The sequence below is a fragment of the Chamaea fasciata genome, unplaced genomic scaffold, assembly GCF_029207755.1.
Source record: "Chamaea fasciata isolate MVZ Bird 193981 ecotype frontalis unplaced genomic scaffold, bChaFas1.0.hap1 SCAF_4, whole genome shotgun sequence".
In the NCBI taxonomy this organism is placed as follows: Eukaryota; Metazoa; Chordata; class Aves; order Passeriformes; family Sylviidae; genus Chamaea; species Chamaea fasciata.
Genome location: NW_027094089.1, coordinates 56811435 through 56833447, shown reverse-complemented (window position 1 = coordinate 56833447; position 22013 = coordinate 56811435). Strand labels below are relative to the sequence as shown.

At 39.2% G+C, this 22013-nt stretch overlaps 1 protein-coding gene across 5 annotated transcripts in view; it reads left to right on the top strand.

Moving 5' to 3' along the window:
• The window catches only part of SPIN1 (spindlin 1), a 58857-nt gene extending 51715 nt beyond the window's left edge, over nt 1-7142 (top strand). For all 5 annotated transcript variants that reach the window (XM_066181673.1, XM_066181671.1, XM_066181670.1 and 2 more), the window contains exons 5-6: nt 553-786; nt 3420-7142. In XM_066181673.1, the coding sequence (XP_066037770.1) occupies nt 553-786; nt 3420-3619 (434 nt within the window). In that variant the 3' untranslated portion in view covers nt 3620-7142. The remainder of the gene's footprint in view (nt 1-552; nt 787-3419) is intronic.
• The last annotated feature ends 14871 nt before the right edge of the window (nt 7143-22013 follow it).

The window sequence follows — 22013 nt, the reverse complement described above, 5'->3', positions numbered from 1 at the left end:
GACATTTTCTAAGTGAATTAACCTGATTAGTAATAGTGCATTTTGTTTTTCAGAATTAGATTGTTAAACTGCAGGTTTTTCAATCCACCAAGTTCAGTATCTACTCAAGTAAACGCTGGTTTGTAAATAGAAAAAGGTGTTCTTCTAACTGCAAAGGAATTGGAAGCAGTCTGTAGGGTGGCGTTAGGAGGAACCAAACCCCAAAGTTGAATTAATAGCATCATAGAGCTGCTCTGAAATTGGCCTTTTGTTTGTGCCTGTCTCTGTCTAGTGTCTAGTTAAAGTTCAGTGTCTTTGTTGCTTGACTGACCTCTCATTAGCTTGCATTATGATTGTCTAATCACAGGGAGTACAGTAATTCATTGTTATTTTAACAGCATTCTGAAGGTGTCAGTTCTGCAGCACTAAACTCTCTGGAATGGACACTATTTGTTTTGTGTATGAATTTGCTACCTGCCAATCAGATTTGTGCATTAATTAGCATAAAGATCATTTTTTGCAAAGATACTTATCTATGCTTTTGAATGAATTTCTGAAATGTTGTAATTTCAGCTTCGTCTCGAATTAGTGATGCCCACCTGGCAGACACAATGATTGGTAAAGCTGTGGAACATATGTTTGAGACAGAGGATGGCTCAAAAGATGAATGGAGGGGGATGGTTTTGGCTCGAGCTCCTATTATGAACACGTGGTTTTATATTACCTACGAGAAAGATCCCGTCTTGTACATGTACCAGCTCTTAGACGATTATAAAGAAGGTGACCTTCGCATTATGCCTGATTCAAGTAAGTAAGCCAGTTACTGCTTTCTTTTGGCAGCTTTTTGTATTAAACATTTAGCTGTGGCTTTATTTATGGACAAGAGAGCTGACAAACAAGCATCATATTTGTTATTCCATTTAATATTTTCCTTTAAGTATCACAGCTAACAAATGTGGTAGTGCAACAAAGAACATCTGTGTTAACTGCTGAAATATTTAACTTTTCTTAGTAGTGACATATGCAGGGTAATACTTTTTCATAATTATTAATTCTGCTGAAAATACAGGTGTACTACTGTGGAAGACTAGATTTTGGTTTTTTAGTGGAAACCGACAAACCGGAAGTTTTCCACTGCTGTTTTTTTGTGGAAGTATCACATCTTGTGGAATTGACTCTTGATTAGTGTCTCTGAAGCAGTTCTTGTGGGAATGAGTATTTTGGGTCAAACCAATACAGTAAGAACAATTTCACTGAGCTGTGTGTCTTCAGTATGAAAAACTTCTTCAGTAGTTGCTTGGAGAAAGAAGTACTTTCTGAAAATTGATTTTCTCTCACATTTTGTAACACACTGGTAAGAAGATTTCTTCTTAGTATTTTTCCTCTCATTTTGAATGGGAAGTCATCTTCTTCAGGACTCCTATTAATTTAGAAGGATTTTCACAGAATCTTTATTGTTCTAGAGATTTAGGTAGTATGAAAAAAGAGATTATAACAAATAGTTTGGGGTTACTTCTCCTGTGTAACAAAACCCTTTCTGACAGAAGGCATCTGGGATTTAAGGAAAATGAATTGTAACTAATACATATGCAAAGCACTATATAATCAACCACTACAGTTATTCATTTAGTAATTTGTTCAGTTTGAGATGGTCTTCTTTCAGATGCATCACTAGTAATGATCTACTGGCAGAATAAAAAAGTGGCACTTATTTGCATAACCTGTGTATTAATGAAGCAACATCTCTGATGCTTTTAAAGAATGAACCACAGATATTAATAGAAAAAAAGAGACATTTTCCTTCTTAAGGAAATAAAAGAAGATTTTTCAGACTTGAATGTTAAAATTACTTGATCTTTGTATTAACCACCAAAATGGACTTGGAATGTATTCTAAATCTGCTTTGCTTTCTTCCATGTTGAGAGTAGGGAAAGCTTATATGCTTTCTTACCATTTTAATTGCTTTTAGTGCACTTTACCCTCTGTGCTCACAAAAAGATTATTGCTAACTGATTTTCTAAATACTTCTAAGTATTTGCTTCCTTCCCTGAATGTGACTGCTTTCCAGATACTTTGAATCACGTCCTTGAGTCAACAATTGGATGTTAGTATTTTGGATTTTTCAAATCAGATTTTAAAATATCTTCAAATACTTCCGTATGTTTGGTGGAACTTGCCATAATATTATAAATAAAATTTCTAGGGTATGTCCCTTTTCAAACATAGGTTCTGTGAGGACACCAAATAATAGATAATTTGTTTTAACCTTTTTTCTTCTTGTAAGGGGAAAATGTATTGCTGGATCTGATACTAAAACTTTGCCTATACTTCTAAGTAAAAATGTAGGAATTGAACTTGTGTCTCTGAACTTGCCAAGAAAGACTTTTCATATAAAACTGATACTAAGAGGATAATAAATATGTGTGACAATGCATTTATAGAGGAACTGAAACACAAAAAATATACTTACGTTTGCAGAAGAATTTTTAAGTGTAAAGGCAAGCCGATCTATTCATTCCCTGTTGGGTTTTTTTCCCTCCTTTGAGAGTTCTTTCACAGCTCTCAAAACTGCAAATAAAATGGGTAGAATCTGTAAGGGATTCTTAATGCAAACTTGTAACAAAATTACTAATTTAAAAGCTTATGATTTCCAAGATAAAAACCACATCAGATACTAAAATTGCTTTAGAAAGTTTTTCAGTGGAATACAAACTGCAAGTTTATCTGAACTAGGAAACAAAGAAGAGGAGCTGATAAAGCAGGTGTGGTTAGCTTCCTGTTCTCCATACAGTACTTTTTACCCTTCATCATGTTTGTTCTGTGATTGGCTTGTAGCCAATCACTTTGCATGTTACAAATCACACCTTTCGTTAACTAGATTTAGCATAGGGATTGTCTGGTTAGGTTTTACCAGAGAGGAAAATAGTACAATCAGACCTTACCAAAAGTAGTATTCAAATGTGGAGTCAAAAGCCCCTTTTAATAAGGAGTTTACACCTGCTACCGTTTCAGAAGAGAGGCTTTTGTTGCAGTTGAATGCACGCATTGAACCTTTGAATAATGTGTGTGGGAAGAGGGAGGTTAGGCTACCTTTCTGCTAAGGAGATCCAATGCCTTTTTCTGCTCATGGCTTAAATTCAGTTATCTACAGCCATTTTCTACAACTTATGCATACACCCTCCTGTCAAAGATTTACTTCTCTTACCAATCAAAGTGCTATTTTTGTCTTAATAAAACTGAAGACAATATTCCTTGAAAATTTTTTCTGCAACTACTTTCTACAAGCATGGGAATTGTTAGGTGGTTGTCTGAACTAAATTAATTAATGTGTTTGCAACTTTTAATTGTTTTGTATGCATTTTAAAGACGACACTGCAGTTGTCTTCCATAGTGCAAAATTTTATTAATGTCTACTAAAGCATACTGGGTTTATGTTACAGATGATTCACCTCCTGCAGAACGGGAACCAGGTGAAGTTGTGGACAGCCTGGTAGGCAAACAAGTAGAATATGCCAAAGAAGATGGCTCGAAAAGGACTGGCATGGTCATTCATCAAGTTGAAGCCAAACCATCTGTCTATTTCATCAAGTTTGATGATGATTTCCATATTTATGTCTATGATTTGGTGAAGACATCCTAGACATCATCATGAACTTTTGCCAAATTTGTGGAACTATTAAATGTAAAATTTATAGACACAAAGACTTGACTGCTTTCCAGTTTAACGAAAGCTTAAATGTCCCTGCGAACCCACAATCTCTGCCAGCAAAACTGTTTTGTTCTGAGTAATACAAACATGACACATTTTGTGTAAGAGAACTCCTTTTCTTGAAGGAAGTCAGTATGTTTGGGCAGGAGGGAGTTAAAAGCAAAGAACAGCTGCAAATTCAAGCTGTGTAAAGTTGATCTAGTATTGTAATCATTAATCTAAATTTTTTCATAGATTTTGACTTTTTCTTCAGTCTTGCACTCACTTGTTCAACTGCCACATGCAAGTGTAGTTTGATATTTTGATATGCCTTCTTTTGTAACATTAAATTTAATTTCTTGGATACTGGCAGTCCTTGTTTTCAGGGTTGGGACAGAGGTGACTTTTCTGAAAGGTTTAAATAGTTTGTGCAGTGTCAGGGAGTGCCTAACCCAAGTGATATCAACCTGCTGTGTTTCTACACTTTATTTCAAATTTAGCTTTTTAAGATCTTGCAGTGTGTGGAAATGCTTGTGCATTTTTTTACTAGTCACAGGGCAGTAGGATACCAAGTGTTTGGATTACACACCTTTCAGTGAAAAGGCTTTAAACTATAAAATCACATTTAATCTGTATAACCACTTAATTAGAATATGCAGGTTAATGGCCCATATTTACAAGTTGTAGGAACCAGTAAAACACATGCAACAAGGCTGCCTTCAATCCTAAATGTTGTACTTCTTTGTTATACACACTTCTTAGCAAAACCCAAGTGCTTGGTGCCACAACTTTAACAGTATATATATGCTACTTCAGAAGACTTTAGACTACACATTGGCATCAGTAGTCTCATTTAATATCAAAACCTAGCAACCTGAATGTTTGTGTGTGGACTTAGAAGCCTAACAATAGTTAACTTTTTACGTGGTAAATACAGTCTCATGCCAGGGGAGTGGGAGAGGGTGTCCTTTTACAGTGAAGATGTAACTTCAGAGAAGGAGAAGCATTTGTTGCCTTCTGCTCAGTCTTTTGCATTCCTTTGTGTTGGTTTGCTTTTAATAATTTTGGTCCAAGAAGGCATCTTCCCAGTTTATCCTTTTTCTGGCTTTTCCACATAAGGAGTGTCTGGACAAATCTACAGTTTAAACCTGTTATTGCCTTTTGTGGTATACATTGTACTTGCTTTGAGGTATGCTGTTAACATGAACTTCATTCTATGAACACTAGAGTTCTGCATGCCAGTGGTGTACTATCTAATGGAAGCTATAGGCAGTCTCAGTGGTTCAGTCATCTGCATTAGATTGTGGATGTAAATAGCAGCCCACAACTGCAAAATCTTTTCATGGTTATAATCTTGCAAGATAGTTGTAAATGAAAATTAGGGTTTCTTAAGTGTGGCAGCTTTTAAAAATAATGGAATTGGAACAACAATCCAGCACAGCAACAAGGTTGTCATGTTACAATAAGGCAGAGCTCTGCAAGTTTCAAATAACTGCTTCACAGAAGTACAGAATGTGAAGACAGTTAACACTGTTGATGGAAGGAACAAATACCCTGATATCCAACCGTGTGCTGTTAGTGGTAGAATGCAGGAGAGGTGCTGTTAATCAGACGACAGAGGTGCAGATGACCTCTGTTGTGGGTATTCTCGATATTGAAGACTCAGTGGTTTAAGCCCCTTTGTCCATTTTTTTGCCTGAGTTCATATTTTAGCCTTAAGGCTTGTGCCTCATTATGCTGTTGAATGGTAATAAATACTCTCCATATAAATATGATACCTTAATTCTTTGTCCATTGCTACTATTGCATTATGTCCAGTATTTCATCATGGGCAACCAAAGGCAGGCTATTGTCTTTCAGTGAATAGCTTCTCGATTCAGTCCTTATGCAGTAAGTACCTGAGTCGTAAATGTTTCTTGTGTTTGAACAAAGTGAGCAGATTTGCAACACAGTGTTTTCATCCTGCAGATCTGTTGTGTTTTCTATTGACTCTTAAGAGTCCTGCATGTAAATCTCAAAGCTGAGCCTGGCTCCATGAGCCCAAGTCGATATTTGTGGCACAGGAATGAGCGAGTGTATTAATTACACATGAGATACATTAATAACGTAGTACACTGAACTTGGGGCTATATATCTGAGGAATAAGAGGTTTGTTTTGAAATATATGAGGTTTAGGTCTACTGGAACACTTCTAGCATTAGGCTTGCATTTGTGGGTTTTCAGCAAGCCTATTGAATACACTATGTATTCTGACAATTAGAGTATAATCTATAAACTGTAAATTTCAGTTGTTTTTTGATGTCCCCATTGTCTGTTGTGTGGGTATTTTCTCTTTATTTTCTTTTTTCTTTTTTTTCTTTTTTTTTTTTTTTTTAAATAGCTTAAACCACAGTTTTGAGGCTTGAGACTAATTCCACTCCCTGCCCATCTGCTTTGGGCTTTGTTTTAGGCTCATGTTTCAGATCTGCATGCAGTGCTTGCGTTACCCTGGTAACTAAATGTTGGTTCCTTGTTATAGGGGTTCAACATTACTTTCCAAAATCACATAGGGCTTGTGATGGCACAAGCCATGGATCTTTGTATAAAAGTTATTCGCCTTTCACATTTACCTGCTGTAGTATTGTTGTATATTGTGTGTGTGCGTGTGTGTGATGTCAGGCTGCCATGTAAAACTTAAAAGGGAAAAAAAAAAAACAACTTAAATGCAGACCATCCTTTTTTGCATGCTTAGAGGGTTAGAACATTCAATGTAACAAACTAAAGTTGCATGTTAAAATGTTTAGGTTTTTGTTTTGTTCTGTTTTTATTTTGTGTTCAGTTTTTTGTGAATTTGCTTATTGTGCTGTTTTAATGGTTGTTAGTAGGATTAAATGCACCGGTGAGACAAGCATAGTGCCAACAGAAGGTAATTTTCCAGTTGTATGTGTCATACAGCATTTGAAGGGACCATGTATTCTGTTAAAGAAAAAATAAAATTTCAGTTGAATAGCAGAACACTACATTCTTCTTTCTTTTGAGTGCCAAATCCTAAACTACGTTGGAGTAGAGGTGGGGAAAACACTTTTTGTTGGAATAGGTAGAAGCATTGTTTAAATGGATTGTTCAAACATATCAGCTTTATCTTCAGAGAGACTTTACTAGTTGTGTCAGGAAAATTAATTATGGTAAAAACAGTTTCTGGTTCCTTGAAAATGCTGTGCTTTTTGTATTTTACATCATTAGTGCAATTTGGATGGTTCTTGGTATGTGTATAGTTCAGAGGTCTTCGTGTTCACATTTTTAAATTAGGTGATAAATTCATCTTTAGAGCTTGGTTTCTTTATTTTTATTTTATTTTGAACAATATAGACAGTTCCCTGTTCTCTGCATTTAGAAGTATAAACACTTTAAATTGTTACTTAATTCTGTAAGTAATTTTTATAATTATGATGTAACTCTATCCTTAAAACATTTAAAATAAACCCTTTATGTGCAACTTATGCCTGTAAACTTTGTTCTCACAAGCAAAATGTAGTGATGTGATTTCAGATTATGAAGGAGCAGTTTCTTATTTTTTCTGATTGAAAGGATTTATTATTTTAATGTTGAGCCATGTATGCTGGTAAAATACTTGCCCTATGAAATACTTTTGCTTGTAAAGCCAAATCTTAGTTCTTTTTTCTAAATAAGTATAAGTGCTGGTAAGATGGAACTTGCCTAAGGAAAAGCACACTGTAACTGGTATTTAACTAAACACAGAAAAGTCCCCCTCCAGGGGCTGTGCGGGTCTGTGAAACAGTCTCTATTTTCAGAGCACGCAAAGTATCTTGGTGGTGGGGAACTGCAGAAACATTTGGCAGTGTTTTGGGGATAAATTAATTTGCTTTGAATTAAAACAATTTAAAATTTAAGTAAATGTATTTTACTGGTGATAAAAAACAAAGTTGATGCCAATTAGAGGTGATGAGCAGAGAAGATATCATCACCATATTGTGGATTTTCTAAAGTCCTGTAAGTTGTTGTGAAGGCTTTACGTGGTTAAATTACTAAGGCAGGCTTTCCATGTTGAACAGATTTTCTTTATTACTACCTCTTTTCTGATGATAATAAAGGGTGCATGGCACTTAAAAGGATGTGGTATAGTGGTGGACTTTGTAGTCTTAACAGTTGGACTCAATGATCCGAAGGATCTCTTCCAACCTAAATGATTCACTGATCCTAAAACACATTGGCATGGCTTTGGCACCAAGCTCATTTAGTCATATGCTGAAGAACATGAAGTATGCCAGCATACACACCCAAGACTCTTCCCTTAGTTCAGCATCCATGCATCCATCCTTCATGCCTGTCTTGGTTTGGTAAGACAGGTATCTGCCAGGTAATAAAAAAAAAAAAAGTTGGAGTTTCCTTTGGAATGGAGAGTGTAAACCCCCCACCCCCACCCCTTTTTTCTTTTTCAATTATAAATTTACAATCAGAGGCTCTTAGACAAAGATTTGGGAAGTAAGAATAGCAGTTCTTTACTAGTATGTATTACAAAGCAAACAAACACAAAAAAAAAACCAAACAACTACAGCAGTAATAACAAAAGAAAACAGTACCAAGAACCTTGAGGGTTTTGTTTCACAAAACCCAGGGCGGTTTGGTTTCGGTGTCCTTGCAGGATCCTCAGAGCACCAAGCTGAAACAGTGGAAAAGTCCCAGGCTGGTAGCTGGGATGGCAGGGTGTCCCGGCAGGCAGGGGCAGGATGTCCCGGCAGCGCAGGGGGTGCAGGGTCACACTGTAGCAAGAGGAGCAGCGCCGAAGAAGCCGAAGGCACGGCAGTGCCTGGCCCAGCTTCCGCGGGTGGCAGAGAAAACTCAGGATTCAGGTCGAACCGGTGATAGTAGATTTCCCAGGACTGGATCCCTTTGGCCACAGTGAAACTCTTCCAGCCAGCAACAGCCGTTCTCTCTCTCCCCGAACGCCGAAAAAAGAAGAGCACAGCTGCCTCAAGCTCTGTATTTTACCTGCATTATCTCCCCCTTCCAACTTTGTCCACCTCTTTGTTTCAGCTAAGTACTCTCAAGTATCCAACACTTGGTCTCCTTGGTAACTTATGGGGAAAAAATTCTTTAGAGAAAGAAGGAACAAACCTAACCCCCAACAATGTCCCTGACACTGCTCCCAGTGAAGATTATATTGTGTACATCTGTGATTAGGGAGAGTCTAAGACTTTTCTGTATCGGGAGTATCACCTGCAAAAATCAGGTGTTTATCTCTGTGAGCAGACTGTTAAATTGTAGTTACAAATAGATAGACTAACACATTGTGACTAATGCCTGAACCTGTTCCTATTACCACTGATAAACCAACCTCAGTTTGTTGGCATCTTTCTCTGCACAGAGGCGAAGAGAAGCCTTAAAAAGGAGATATTTTTGTTGTCTATCACTGCAGTAATGAACTCGCCCCTGAGAGCTGGTTACTTAAAAGCTCACTTACAAGCAGTTTAAATGTCAGTGCTTGGTGGACAGTAATGTCCCTCAGATTTAAGAGGGTGGTAGGGGTCCTACTCAGAGCTATTGCTTTACTGCTACTGTACTGTATTTTCACATCTGTCAGGTTCCTCCTTGTCCATATGAAAAGGTTATATTTTCAGGGAGAAAAAAAAAATGCTGCTTTTTGCTCAGTGAGTTACTTCTTTTGACTTTTTTCTTTTTTTTTTTTTTTTTAATATCTGTGATTTGCAGCCCAGAGATGTTATAAAAAATAAAAAATAAATAACAAAAAATGATAACATAAAAAAATGTTATCATTTTTTTCAAGCTCTGTTCTTCCCACTGCCTTGTGAGTTTCCTGGTTTCCAGACAGGGTGCAGAGCTGCATATGCACAATGTACACCTGTGTATGTAGAACAGAAAGCAGCTGAGGTCCCAGCAGTGTGAGGTGCTGTCAACACTTCCATGTTCTACATAGATGCAGAGACTACAGATCTCTGCACATTTTTCTTCTGAAATCAGGTACAATTTAACTTCACTTGTACACAGCTTGTGTGAATGGTTTTGCAACCTCAGAGTTTAAAAAACTGTTTTGACACTGGTTCCACCCACCCCCATGCAATTAATCATTAAATTTGTTTATATTCAATGGAGTCTGATTTTTACTGTTCCTCCCTTGCAGGGACCCCTTTTTGAATAATTTGATGACATTGTTCCTCAAGTCTATAGACCGATCTGTTCAAAGCTGACCCTAGTAATGAGCATGGACATCTTCACATTTGCTATGATTTTCATAATCTTGTTACTTCCTACGGCTGTTCCACCCAGATCTGACAGATGAGAGGGATTTCTTTTAATTAACAAAAAACAAAACACAACTTTCTACTACTTTCAACACATTCATGTTGATCAAAGTGAATCCCTGTAAATGGCCACTGAGGAGAGAGTGGTCCTATTTCTCTCCTTCTTTTATGGAACATTGCTCAGTGTCAGGGCAGCACTCACCTGAGTTTTGGGCAGATGCATTTTAGTCCTGTGGCACTAGCTGGCTACACATGATATATTCAGGTTTGAAATGGGCGGGGGAATGACTGATTAAATTATCTTCATAAAGACCTTTACCAGCTGATAAAAGCTGTCATTAATTTATTTGATTTTGCAACACTGTTCACTAACTCGTAGCTATTTTCAGCTTGCAGAGGCAGATGTCTAACTTAAACTTTCATTAATTTAATTAATTACAAAAAATTAACCTTTTAATCTGTAAGAACAAAATAAATTGGCACTAACAGCAGAAGAACTAGAGAAGATAAAGTAATTTAAAGGCTATGCTTAAAGCATTGGAAGAATGGCAACAGCAATTTCTATAAGCAACTTTTTTATATGATGCCACACATTTCATTATGGAAATTTGAAACTCTGTCTTGCTAGGAATCCTCGATATTCTCCAGCATTTTTCATTTCATTCAGGTTTATGTCTTAAAAGAATGTCATTCTGCCTGACATGACATTATTGCTCTTCTATTATTGTTAGTGCAGCTCAGTGTATCGTCTACTCAGTAGCTATTAGACAAAAAATGAAAAAAGGATTTACAATGCAGTTTTCTGAAAAAGCAAGGCAGAAAAGCTAACTACTCTGATTCAGAACTTCTGATGGTAGGGGAAAAAAATCCAAAATCCAAACAAAATAAGGATCCATTATCTACTGATCAGGAACTGAGAATAAGATTTCATTCCAAAAAACTGGAAAGAAGATTAAACAGGAGGATGCTCATAATATATGAGAAATTCAATATATGGAGTTTTACTGAGGAGAGAAGAAAGATTAATTATAATAGGTAGTACTTTCTCATGCTGTAAAACCAAACATTATCCTGGCCTTTCACTTGATATTACAAGAATAGCAATGTACATAGAAGATTCTTGGCATTATGGCATCCATCGATTTAGTTTAACACACGAAAATTGTTGTATTCAAAATATAATCAAAATATGCAGGTAAATGGCCCAAAGTAACACCATACGTTCTCCAAATTCTGAATTTTTAGTTCAACGAATACCACTCCAGCATATTACAAAACTACATAAAATTACTACTAACAGTTACTGCCTAATCGTACTCCTCCAGATAATACAAAAGCATGAAATGGAGTTCTGAATTTCTTCACATTTTTAAAGAATACACTTGTGTGTGGAAGGAAGAAAATATCTGAAGAGTGTTAAAAACCTTACTGCAGAAAGCCAGTGATGCACCTCATGCTTTTTGACATGCTTCTCTGTGGAGTATAAGCAGTTTTTTGCACTCAAGATTGCAAAAATAAGTGATGCTGATAGCTGTGTCCTTTTGAGTTAATTAATAAAAAAACTTATACATTGTGTTGCCAGAGGCAGGAATTTGAGTTCTTCAGACATCTGATTTTCTGTAAACTACCTGATTATATCACTAAAAGCATTTTGGAAATAACAAATGGAATTTCAAAGTTTGTTTTGGATTTTTTTTACTGGGATTAGATAGTACTCTTGAATGGCAGAGTAAAGGTGCAGAGTAAGCACTGGAGAAAATTGTGCTATGGAGTGAAAAAGTGACCTGGCCAACTGACTGAAATCCTAAACTGCCTTTTGGGATGGCACTGAAATAGGTGGCTCCTGCAATGTATGGCAGCAACTGAACCTGCTTTTTACTGGCCTTTGGACTAGAACTGTAAGTGTGTAAATACTTAGTTCTGAAGCAGTAATCCTTTATTGACTGGACCAGATTAAGGTTGGTCCTGACCCATGCTCTCTTTGCCATGGAATTGACATAAGGAAGGTTCGGTCTTGATGCTCTGGTACTGGGGGAGTCCTGTCTGACCCCAAGTCTGTTACTTCTATTCAAAATCTAGGGCCATCTCACTGGAAGGATTTCTGCCACAGCCACTTGGAGTTGCAGAATGAAATGCGGTTTGACTGTGAACATGAAAGACTTACATTTTGAGGCTTTAATACTTAACTCTGTTTATGGAGACAACAGATTTAACCTTCTAGTGGCAGGTGACATGTACAGCATCAAGGTCCTTGCATCCTGGACCCAACTTTCTGAATCTTTACCATGTCCTGTTCACGGTGATCTGTTTCTTTGGCCTAGCCCCAGAAATAACCCTGGAGCAGACATTTTTTCAGAGTTAGCAGCCTTACAGTCTCTGAATATGAAGACGATTGTGTTCAAATAATTCCTCCTCAGAATTATTTCAACTATAGAAAAAGTTTACGGGTGCCATTACTGGGATGCAAGAATTTTTAATAGGGGTATTGGGTGTACATGTCAAGTGTTGGTAGTAGAGAGGTTGTAGGGATGGCCTCTGTGACTAAACAGCTGGCGATGCCCTTGTGTAGGATGCAGCCAGCCTGAACAGTCCCACTGCAGGACACTGTTGAACACATTAGCCAAGCTACTAGTGTTGTCTCTGGAAAGCGTCTTAGAGAAGGGCTACAAAAAGCTGCACGACAGCTGTGAGAGAAAAGTGAGATTATGTGAGAGCAACAGCCCTGCACACACCAAGGTCAGGGCAAAAGAAGGGGAAGAAGGTGCTTCAGTCATTGGAGCAGAGATTATCCTGGAGCCCTTTTAAGATCCAGTTTAAACCCAGAAAAGCAAAGAAAATTAAGTCTCTGTGCATAAAATGGAAAGAACTTTGAAGGTTCAATATACATCCAAAAAGTAATTAAAACCAAATGAGTTTAGATGCTGGTGCCAAAAAAATTTATTTAATAGTAAAAGAGGCTGAGGGAGGGAGGGAGGGAGGGAGGGAGGGAGGGAGGGAGGGAGGGAGGGAGGGAGGGAGGAAGGGAGGGCCTGACAGGTGTTAGGTAGAAACATATCACCCTAGCAGGGGTCCCAGTGACATCTTGTTGCTCCCCTCCATCTGATCTTCTTGAGGGTCCCCTGCAGTTGCCGTGCCACCACACCATGCCAAAAGCTATAGAATCCAGTGGATGAATATACATTTTGGGCAGGTGGGAACACCGATGTCCCTCCCTTGCAGGGACCCAGTTTGACACTGTCGCTTGCAACACTGTGATCTCCTGGTGCAGGGCCTGGGGACCCCTCTGGGGGAACCTTTGATGGGCCATGACACCCCTGTGTCCTTCATGTGGATGCAGCTTCTCCCAGGGCGAGGGGGCCCCACGGCTGAGCCCTGCACAGCGGAGGATGGGCATTCACTGCTCTCACCAGAGGCCTTTTCCCCACACACCCAAAGCCCCTCTCCCCCCACCCTTTGGTGCCAGGGCCTGTGTGGGCCTGGCAGTGATAGCCCTGGGCCTGTGGTCTCCACTCCAAAGGTGTTAAGCTTTTGCTCTGCGAATTTATTCTTCTCCCCCAGCCCTGAGTTGTTACTTTATCTTGTCTTCATCAATAGGAAGGGCCTCAGTCAGAGCCCCATTCAGGGTGTGGTGGCATTCTCTGAAGCTTTTTTAAGACAGTTTTGCTCTAAATGGCAAAAGTCCTTCATAAAGATGTTTAAATCATAAACTAGAATATTTCAGTTTCTGGCAAGCCTATGGTCCAGTCAGTGGTGAGGCAGCTGTGCCCCCACAGCCCGTGGAGTACCACTGAAGAGCAGAGATCCACACTGTAGTCCCTGAAGGATCTCATGCTGCAGCAGATGGATGTATCCCAATGGAAGTTGCAGTCTATGGAAAGTCTGTCCTGAAGTGACTCTAGGCGGTATCCATGGCATTGTGGAAAGGAGTCCACAACAGAGCAGTTTTTCTGGCAGAAACTGCAGCCCAATAGGGACCCAATACTGCTGCAATCTGTTCCTGAAGGACTGCAGCCCATGGAATGGACCCACACTGGAACAGGGGGGGAAAGTGAAAAAGTGTGAGGAGGAACGAGGAGCAATGCCCACCAACTAAAACTCAGGAAGTTCCAGTTCAACAAGAGGAAGAACTTTATGTTGAGAATGACAGAGCACTGGCACAGGCTGCCAGGAATGTCATGGGGTCTCCCTCTCTGGAGACATTCTGAACTGACACAGATGCATTCCTGTCTCACCTGCTCTAACCGAGTGACCTTGGCAGGGGGCTTTGGACTGGATGATATCCCTTCCAACTCTTAACAGTTTTATGATTACATGAAGGAGCTGCAGAGATGGAGTGTTATGAACAGATCACAACCCCTACTTTTTAGTTCCCTGCCCCAGCTGGGTAGGAGGAGGAGGTAGAAAATTCAGGAGCAAAGTTGAGCTTGGGAAAGGGGTGGGAGGAAGTAATTTTTGGCTTGATCTTTCTTTGTTATCATCCTACTCCTATTTTTAATTTGCAAAAATTTACTTTTATCTTGTTTAAGTCTGTCCTACCTTCAATGGTACTTAGTAAACACAATGTGTCTTCATCTCACTGATGAACTTTCTCAACATTTTTCTCTGCCAGTTCTGTTGAGGAGGGGGACTGAGAGTGCAGCTGACTGAGCTTTTGACAATCATGCAAGGTTAACCCACCACAATAGCATAAGGATTTATTCTACTCAAAAACCTTATGTATGATTTCTCTTTTCCTTGCCCAAGATGATTTTTCTATGTAACTGAAAATGATAGAATCACAAAACGTCTTAGAGACTGTAAGTTCATCTAGTTCCAAACCCCCACCATGGGCAGGGATGCCCATGAAAATTATGTGAAAGTCAATGTTCATGAGGCAGAGAAGCTAGTATGTGAAACCTGAGTCCTTGACATCTGTCATTCTCTGAAGTTAATTGTCAATTCAGAGCTCTAAGGTACAGTCAGTTTTTTTAACTCATGGTCAACCAAAGGAACAGGTCTTACCTTCCTAGGCTACTTTTGTGGGGGGAGTTGTAGTGGAGTTTTCAGCCTATTTAGGCTGATATTGCTTCCTCAATTATTTCTGTGCTTCTAATGATTTTAAAATCAGAGCACACATTACTAGGCTAAAGAATGTTATATATTCTGGGTATCTCTGTGCAAGGGGAAGGTCTTCGGATTTTACAGTGGCTAGATAGAATATGTACAATATAAATGACAGTGAATCCCACACTTAAAAGAACATTCCCTTAATTCAAACAGCAAAACCAGAGATTTCTTATGAAAAGGAGCATACTAGACAGAAAACTCTCATCTGCAAACCCATGATAAAAGTCACTGCAGTGAGGTCAATGTGCTCTGCCAAAACTCTAATTAGGAGCTCCTGCTAGCAGCTGTAGCATAGCTGCATTGGCAGCTTGGTTACTGACAGAAAAGTATTCTAGTTTCAGCACTGTCAAACTTACATTGGCTTCCCTAGGACTAGGTTCTTTTTTTTGCTAATAAGTGATCACCTGAAATACCTGGCTTAATGAAATCATTCAATCTAGCTAGAAGAGAGGCTGCTAACAAGGTGGGCAGGAGTAGATGCAGGCTGTCTCTTCCACAGCTGAAGACTCTATTCAAGTTTTGCCTCAAGAAGAGGTTGTGTAGTGGCAAATTACTTTTGTGTGCAGCTGTCATATTCCTTAAAAGTAACTGAAGTTGCTATTAAAATTCTGGAGTCCCTCCTTGTAGCAGAGTGCTTGTGACAATCTGATAATTTTCTTGAACCTAAAATTCTGACAAAAATGTAGAATTAAGTGGTGGCACTAGCAGCTGTAAAGGATTGAGCTGGATTCTGCAGGAAGACTCTAAAGCAGCTTTACACTTCTCCTAAGGCACATAAATGCAGGATCTAGTGTTGGATGACTCTTACCCTGAATGGAAAGCATTTAGTCAGAGGTCTTTTCAGGCAAAAAAAAACCCCAACCCAAAACCCTAAATGTCTGCTTTGTTACACTAAATTGACAAAAGTCCAGAGTGAAGTGAAAAGTGTGTCTGAGCTCAAATGAACTAGAGAGGAATTTTACCACAGTATTTTTCCATTTCTTCAGGTGCAAATGTTGTTCCTTGTTGCCATGCAGCTGCTGCTGTATTAGATGACACTGCATTGTTTCCCTGGCATACCTGTTTGGAAGTCAGAAATGTTACAGCACTGATATTTAAACTATCTAGCACTTGGTAATTTGAGATACACTACTCCGTTAGATGTAAAGGGTCATTGAATCAGGCTTTTTGTACTGCAAGGAGAAGTTAATATTCCTTTGCTAATTTCAAAATCTGTAAAATTGAAACAGTATACCCAGAGTTGCTGCACTTCCTACAGCAGACTTTTTTGCATAGTAGAAATCTCTCATTCTGTCCTGATGATGGCAGATGTCTTTGTGCTAAAAATGCTAAGCTACATCCCAGTATCTCTTATGGAGGAAAAGTAAGATTCCCTAACATGTAACCCTCAATATCTACTGCAATAGACACTAAAGAGTTTGAAGAAAATTAATAAAATACAAATTTTTTTAAAAAGTATGCTACTTATTTGGTTAATTTTCCTACTTGAGAAAAGATAGGGTTATTTCTTTTGTGTTTGGAAGTAATGTAGGGGAAGCAGCTCCAAGAACGATCACAAAGGAACATTCACTAAATATCTGTATCACTGCTGACTGTCATAACAACCCTGAACCCAGCTGATGAAAAGATGTTCTAAATGTATCAGCTCTAAGGAATGCTATGAATATGCAACAACTACTTTAATTGGCAGGTTGTGTATGGTAAAATTAAATTTTTTTGGCTCAGTAATTCTTTGTGCACTGGCTTCTTTCCCCAGCTCATTGGTTAATGTGTTGTGTTGAGACCAAGAAACTTGCTACTCCTTTTTTTCCACTGTATTCACTGTGGTAAGTAACTTTGCCTGCTTTCTCAGCAATAACTCAGGTTATAACTCTCTCCTGTACAGCACAATTTTATGTATTATGAAAGTGAATTTTAAAAACTACAGCTATTTTATAAAATTTGATCAATGATTGCTACAAATTTAACTGTTCAATCCACTGATGTGTTTCCTTTAGTCTTTAGACCTTTGAGGTCTGATTTTCCCTCTGGCTAGTATTCACACATAATAGGATTGACCAAGACCACTTACTAATATGACTTCTTCAGGGACTGCACTACAATACAGTATTGCCCAATTGGAGTTCATCTTGATTAGTTTTGTCACTTACATGTTTTCATCTGGGTATAATTAAGTAGATTATGTGCTAAAGATTAACTGAACACAGAGCCAACAAGCCTTCACCCCCTTCACACTTTCCTTTGAGTGAATTTAGTCAGATTTTGCCTTATGGCTTCTCACTGGGTGGATAATACAGCCTTCCAACATCAACTGTGTTGATGCATTTCAGGTATGTATTTCAGGTATGCATTTCCTACAGAATGCTTAAGAATTAAAAACTTGGTGTTTTATACCTTTTCACTTAAAAATCCAACATCATGCATATAACACAATTTTAAAGAGACTCTTTATTGTAAATGTTTATTGGATAAAATTCTTTACTACTCAGACCAGTGATGGCTATGAAGAAGGTACATGAAGGAGAGAGCAATGTTCCTTAAAGTCTTAGACAGGCTTTCAGAAACTTCTCACACTTTATCTTGTGTGTAGCTTACAGAGACATTAATTCTGCCACCATAGGTGTATGGAATTACTTTGCTTTGAGCACATATTGTATTTTCTTAGATTATTTAGGCATCAGCAAGTCTTAACTTTTTTTACTTCCAGTTCATTTCTTCTACAGCTCTTTCTCAGCATGCTGCCCTATTTCATTAAAAGCATGAGTTTTTGATTCAGGCACTTCATTTTTTTTTTTTTCTTAAATTCTCAATTGTGTGTCAAAATCTAGATGTGTAATTAAGTGAAGTGTTAAATTGCAGCAAAACTCACAGGGAAAGTAGGATCATCTTTGCAATGTGAGCACAAATAAACTGAAAGTCTTGGGCTTAGATTGAAAACACAACTAAATACTGTTACCTTAAAATAGTATAGTAAATTCAGTAATAAAAAGCTCTTTTCTAGGAAAATCATGAATGCAATTTTTCATGGCAGGAAGTTCTTATTTAATTCTTGGAATTCACCAGAGACTTCCACTGGATGAGCATTGTGTACAGATTTTCTGATAGTGTCACATCAGAGCTAACACACTACCTTGAGACAGGACCACAGGTTCTGTGTAAAGAAGCTCCAATATTTTCAGTCCAAGTGGAGATTAGGGTATGGAATAAATCACTAAAGTGTTAATACCTCTATCAGGAACAGTCCTAGAAGACATTTCTAACTGAAATAGGTCTTAGTCTCTTAGGTGTCAGAATCTGTCCAAGGATGTGATATGCCTCAGAACTGTCTCCAATGATTGAGGACTGAGACCCCAGACTCTGAAAGGAGTCCTTGGCCTGGCTGAGGTGGAACGCTTGCCAAGCCTCGGAGGCCTGGCATGCAGCCCCATGAGAACAGAATGCAAGAACAATGGCACAAGGGACCAAGCGAGGCCACCTGTCCGAACTGGTCTGCCCGTGACGGAGGTACGGTTTGCAGCTTGTTCCTGAGCATTCAACCTTTATCCAGGTGGTTCCTGCTTTAGCTCTGTGCCCCTCACTTCGGTTACCTATAAAAACCGTGGAGACCACCGCTCACTTTTGTGATCACCCCACTGGAGAAGATCGCATCTGTAGGCATCTTCATGCCTCGAGGACTCATCCCTCCATGTTGGTAGCTATAATCCCCTTCCCTCTTTTTCTGTCTTTCTTACTATTCTCTTTTCTCTCCCCACTATTGCATTTGTTGGCACTAAATAAAGGTGCATTGGTGATTGAATAAACTGAGTTTGTCTCCTGCTGTGTCTTTTGCGCTCTGAGATCCCTAAAATGAACCATCACAAACCCCGCTTGTGTGAGCGGATCGTGACATTAAATTGGCATCACGGACAGGATCTTGATGGACAGAGGGGTTGCGGGTTTTTAATAGTTTGTAACAGGGGAAGGACCCTCATCTCAGCCGCACCTAGCACGCCACTTCGGTGAGCGCTGTTAGAAAGCAAAGGGGGCGAGGGAAAATTCCCGCAAACTGTATACACCCAGGCGTATAGCACTCCCTGTCATCAGGATTTCACAAAAAGATCTCATTGAGCGAAAGATGGGACTGTAGTTTTTTTGTGTGTATGTGTGTGTGTTTTGGGCTGCTTTGCGTAGTTGAGGAGACAACTACTTGTAACTAAGGAGTACCTCCCAAGCAGTTTTGGTCTCCTCGCCCATTCCAGGGAAGTAAAGGGAAACACAGTTGTAGCTGTGCCTTTGGTGTAACTTTAAGCATACCTCCCTGAGAGTGGTTTCGGTCCCTTCACAAAATGAATGAAAAAGATAAGAATGCATTTTATGCTTTGCTAGTGAAACATGGTGCTAGACCTTCTCCAGACAGAGAAAGGTGGGCACAGAATGATTGGTTTAACTTTGAAAACATTGTAGATAGAATATATTCTTTGCAACATGATGCTAGATATAAACTGGGCAGAAATAAAACCATTCTTTGCTCAGTTTTGGGGGCCTGTCTCTCGGCAGCCATAGAAACCCGTTTTAAACGGGTAAGAGAAGAAAAAGCAGTAATAGAATCCCTATTAAATTTGGTAGAAGCTTTGCATAAACAATTAGAACAGGAAAGAAATCAGATTTATTTGCTGCAGATTTCCCTTGCAGAAGAGCGAAGTAAAAACTTAAAATCTGCAGATTCACCCACAGAAATAGAAGGAAAGGAGACATACAACATTAAACAAATATACCCTCAGAAAGAATTAGTACACATGCAAAATTGTGGGGAACACTGTTGCTCCAACTTGAGACCTCTCATCAAAACAGAATATAATTATATAAATGAAGAGAATCATGATCCCCACATAACCACCAAAGAAATACCATACACAGCCACTGAATTAGCTAAATTAAAGAAAGAACACTCCCGCCTCCCTAGTGAATCAGAGACGGAGTATGTTTTTAGAGTCTCACTCATGGGGGGTGACCAAATTAAATTAAGTGAACAAGAAACAAGTGGCTATTGGGGACCTGGAGTTTTCTTAACAACAGGAAATACACATGCTCCATGGTCCCTGACACAGCGTGCAGCTTACTGGGAAGGGGGACTAAACCCCCTTGAAAGGGGCAACCCTCTGGCAATAGTCGGCACCTCAGACCAACTCCTAGAAAACATACACAAAGCTGCATGCTTGCAAATGATACATGAAAGAAAATTAATCTCTGGTTATGAGTCACCAATGCAACAGCTTGTCAAATCTGAGATTATGACCTCTTTAATTCGAGGTTTGCCAGAGTCTCTTAAACCAACAGCAATTTTTCTTCAAAAAACAATAGCATCTATCTCCCCGGTAGATAGATTTCAAAGATTTCTTGGCCATACAAGAGATCAGACTGATTCCACTGAGTCCACTGACTCCTCACCTTTTACAACTCCTAGCACACAATATAACAGCAGTCATAAACTTTGGACATGGACTGATGTAGCAGAGGAGTTAATAAGTTACAGTAGAAAATACGGACCAGTGAAGTACTCAGAGGACAAACCAGAAAAACACAGACGAGTCAGGCACATTGCTTCTCCTAATGAAAAACCAGAAAAGGGAAAACAAACTTCCAACCGGCAGGAGCTGTGGTTGTTATGGCTGAAAAGGGGAGTGCCACGAGAAGTAATGGACAAACTGCCTTATGATAAATTGGCTAAGATAATTTTTAATTGGCCCTGTCCCAAACCTATTGTATTGGAACCATCCAACCGACAACCCAGCGCACCTCCTCCTCCACAGGCCTTGGGCAACAAGCCACAGCACTCCCCAGCACAAGTTTTAAACAATAAGACACAGCAAGTGGGGGGTGTTCAACAGAAAATAACTTCCTACTTAGAAAGCCTTGGTTTGCAGATCTCCTCAGAGAAAATACAAAAACCTTTTCAAGAAGTAAAATTTTTGGGTATCTGGTGGAAAGGAGGTATGACATGTATCCCACCTGACACCATAACCTCCTTAGATCAAATTAAAGTGCCTGAGTCCAGGAAAGATCTACAGCATGCCTTGGGATTATTAGTGTTTTGGAGAAAACACATTCCAGATTTTTCCATAATTGCCAGACCTCTTTATAACTTACTGAGAAAAGGGGTAACATGGGAATGGACTGCTTCTCAAGAAGAAGCAATGCAATTACTGATTTTTGAAGCCACAGCTCATCAGGCCCTAGGCCCTATCCACCCAACAGATCCTTTTCAGGTAGAATGGGGATTTGCTACCTCGGGATTGTCAGTACACATATGGCAGTGAGGTCCTGAGGGTCCAACATGGCCTGTTGGTTTTTATTCCTGTGGTTTCAGAGATGCTGAAAAGAGGTATATTACCTGGGAAAAAGACTTGTTTGTGGTTAGTTTAGCTCTCATTGAAGTGGAGAAGTTCGCATAACATCAACCAATTGTCTTGAGAGGCCCCTTCAAAGTAATTAAGTCTGTCACTACTGGGACTCCCCACCTGACAGGGTGGCCCAGATGGCCTCAGTAAGAAAGTGGTATGCTCAGATTGAACATTATTGTAACATCTTCTCAATAACTGAAGGAGCTGTGAAAAAACTGGCAGTACAAGAAGCAGAAAATATGGCATCCAAGACAAACCTGCCTCAGTCATTACCCCTCCCTTTTCCCCCGAACAGTCAGCAAATCCTTGGTTTACTGATGCTTTTCCTTTTGGCCCAACAGCTCCAAGCACAGTTCCCTCACTACGGGGACCAAGTGATCCCAAAAATCCAGTTCATTACCCGGGACAACCTGTTTTGGTAGACCTCCCTACGGTGGGAGAGGTACCACTTGTGTTGAAAACTTCTCTGAATAAATTTGCATGGATAGCATCTGATGCCTTAGGAAAAGAACATCGGATAAATACCCGCTGGATAATTCCATCATTTTAATGTTCTGCCCCTAGGTGGCAGATTTTTCTGTGTTTTGCTATTACAGGAGA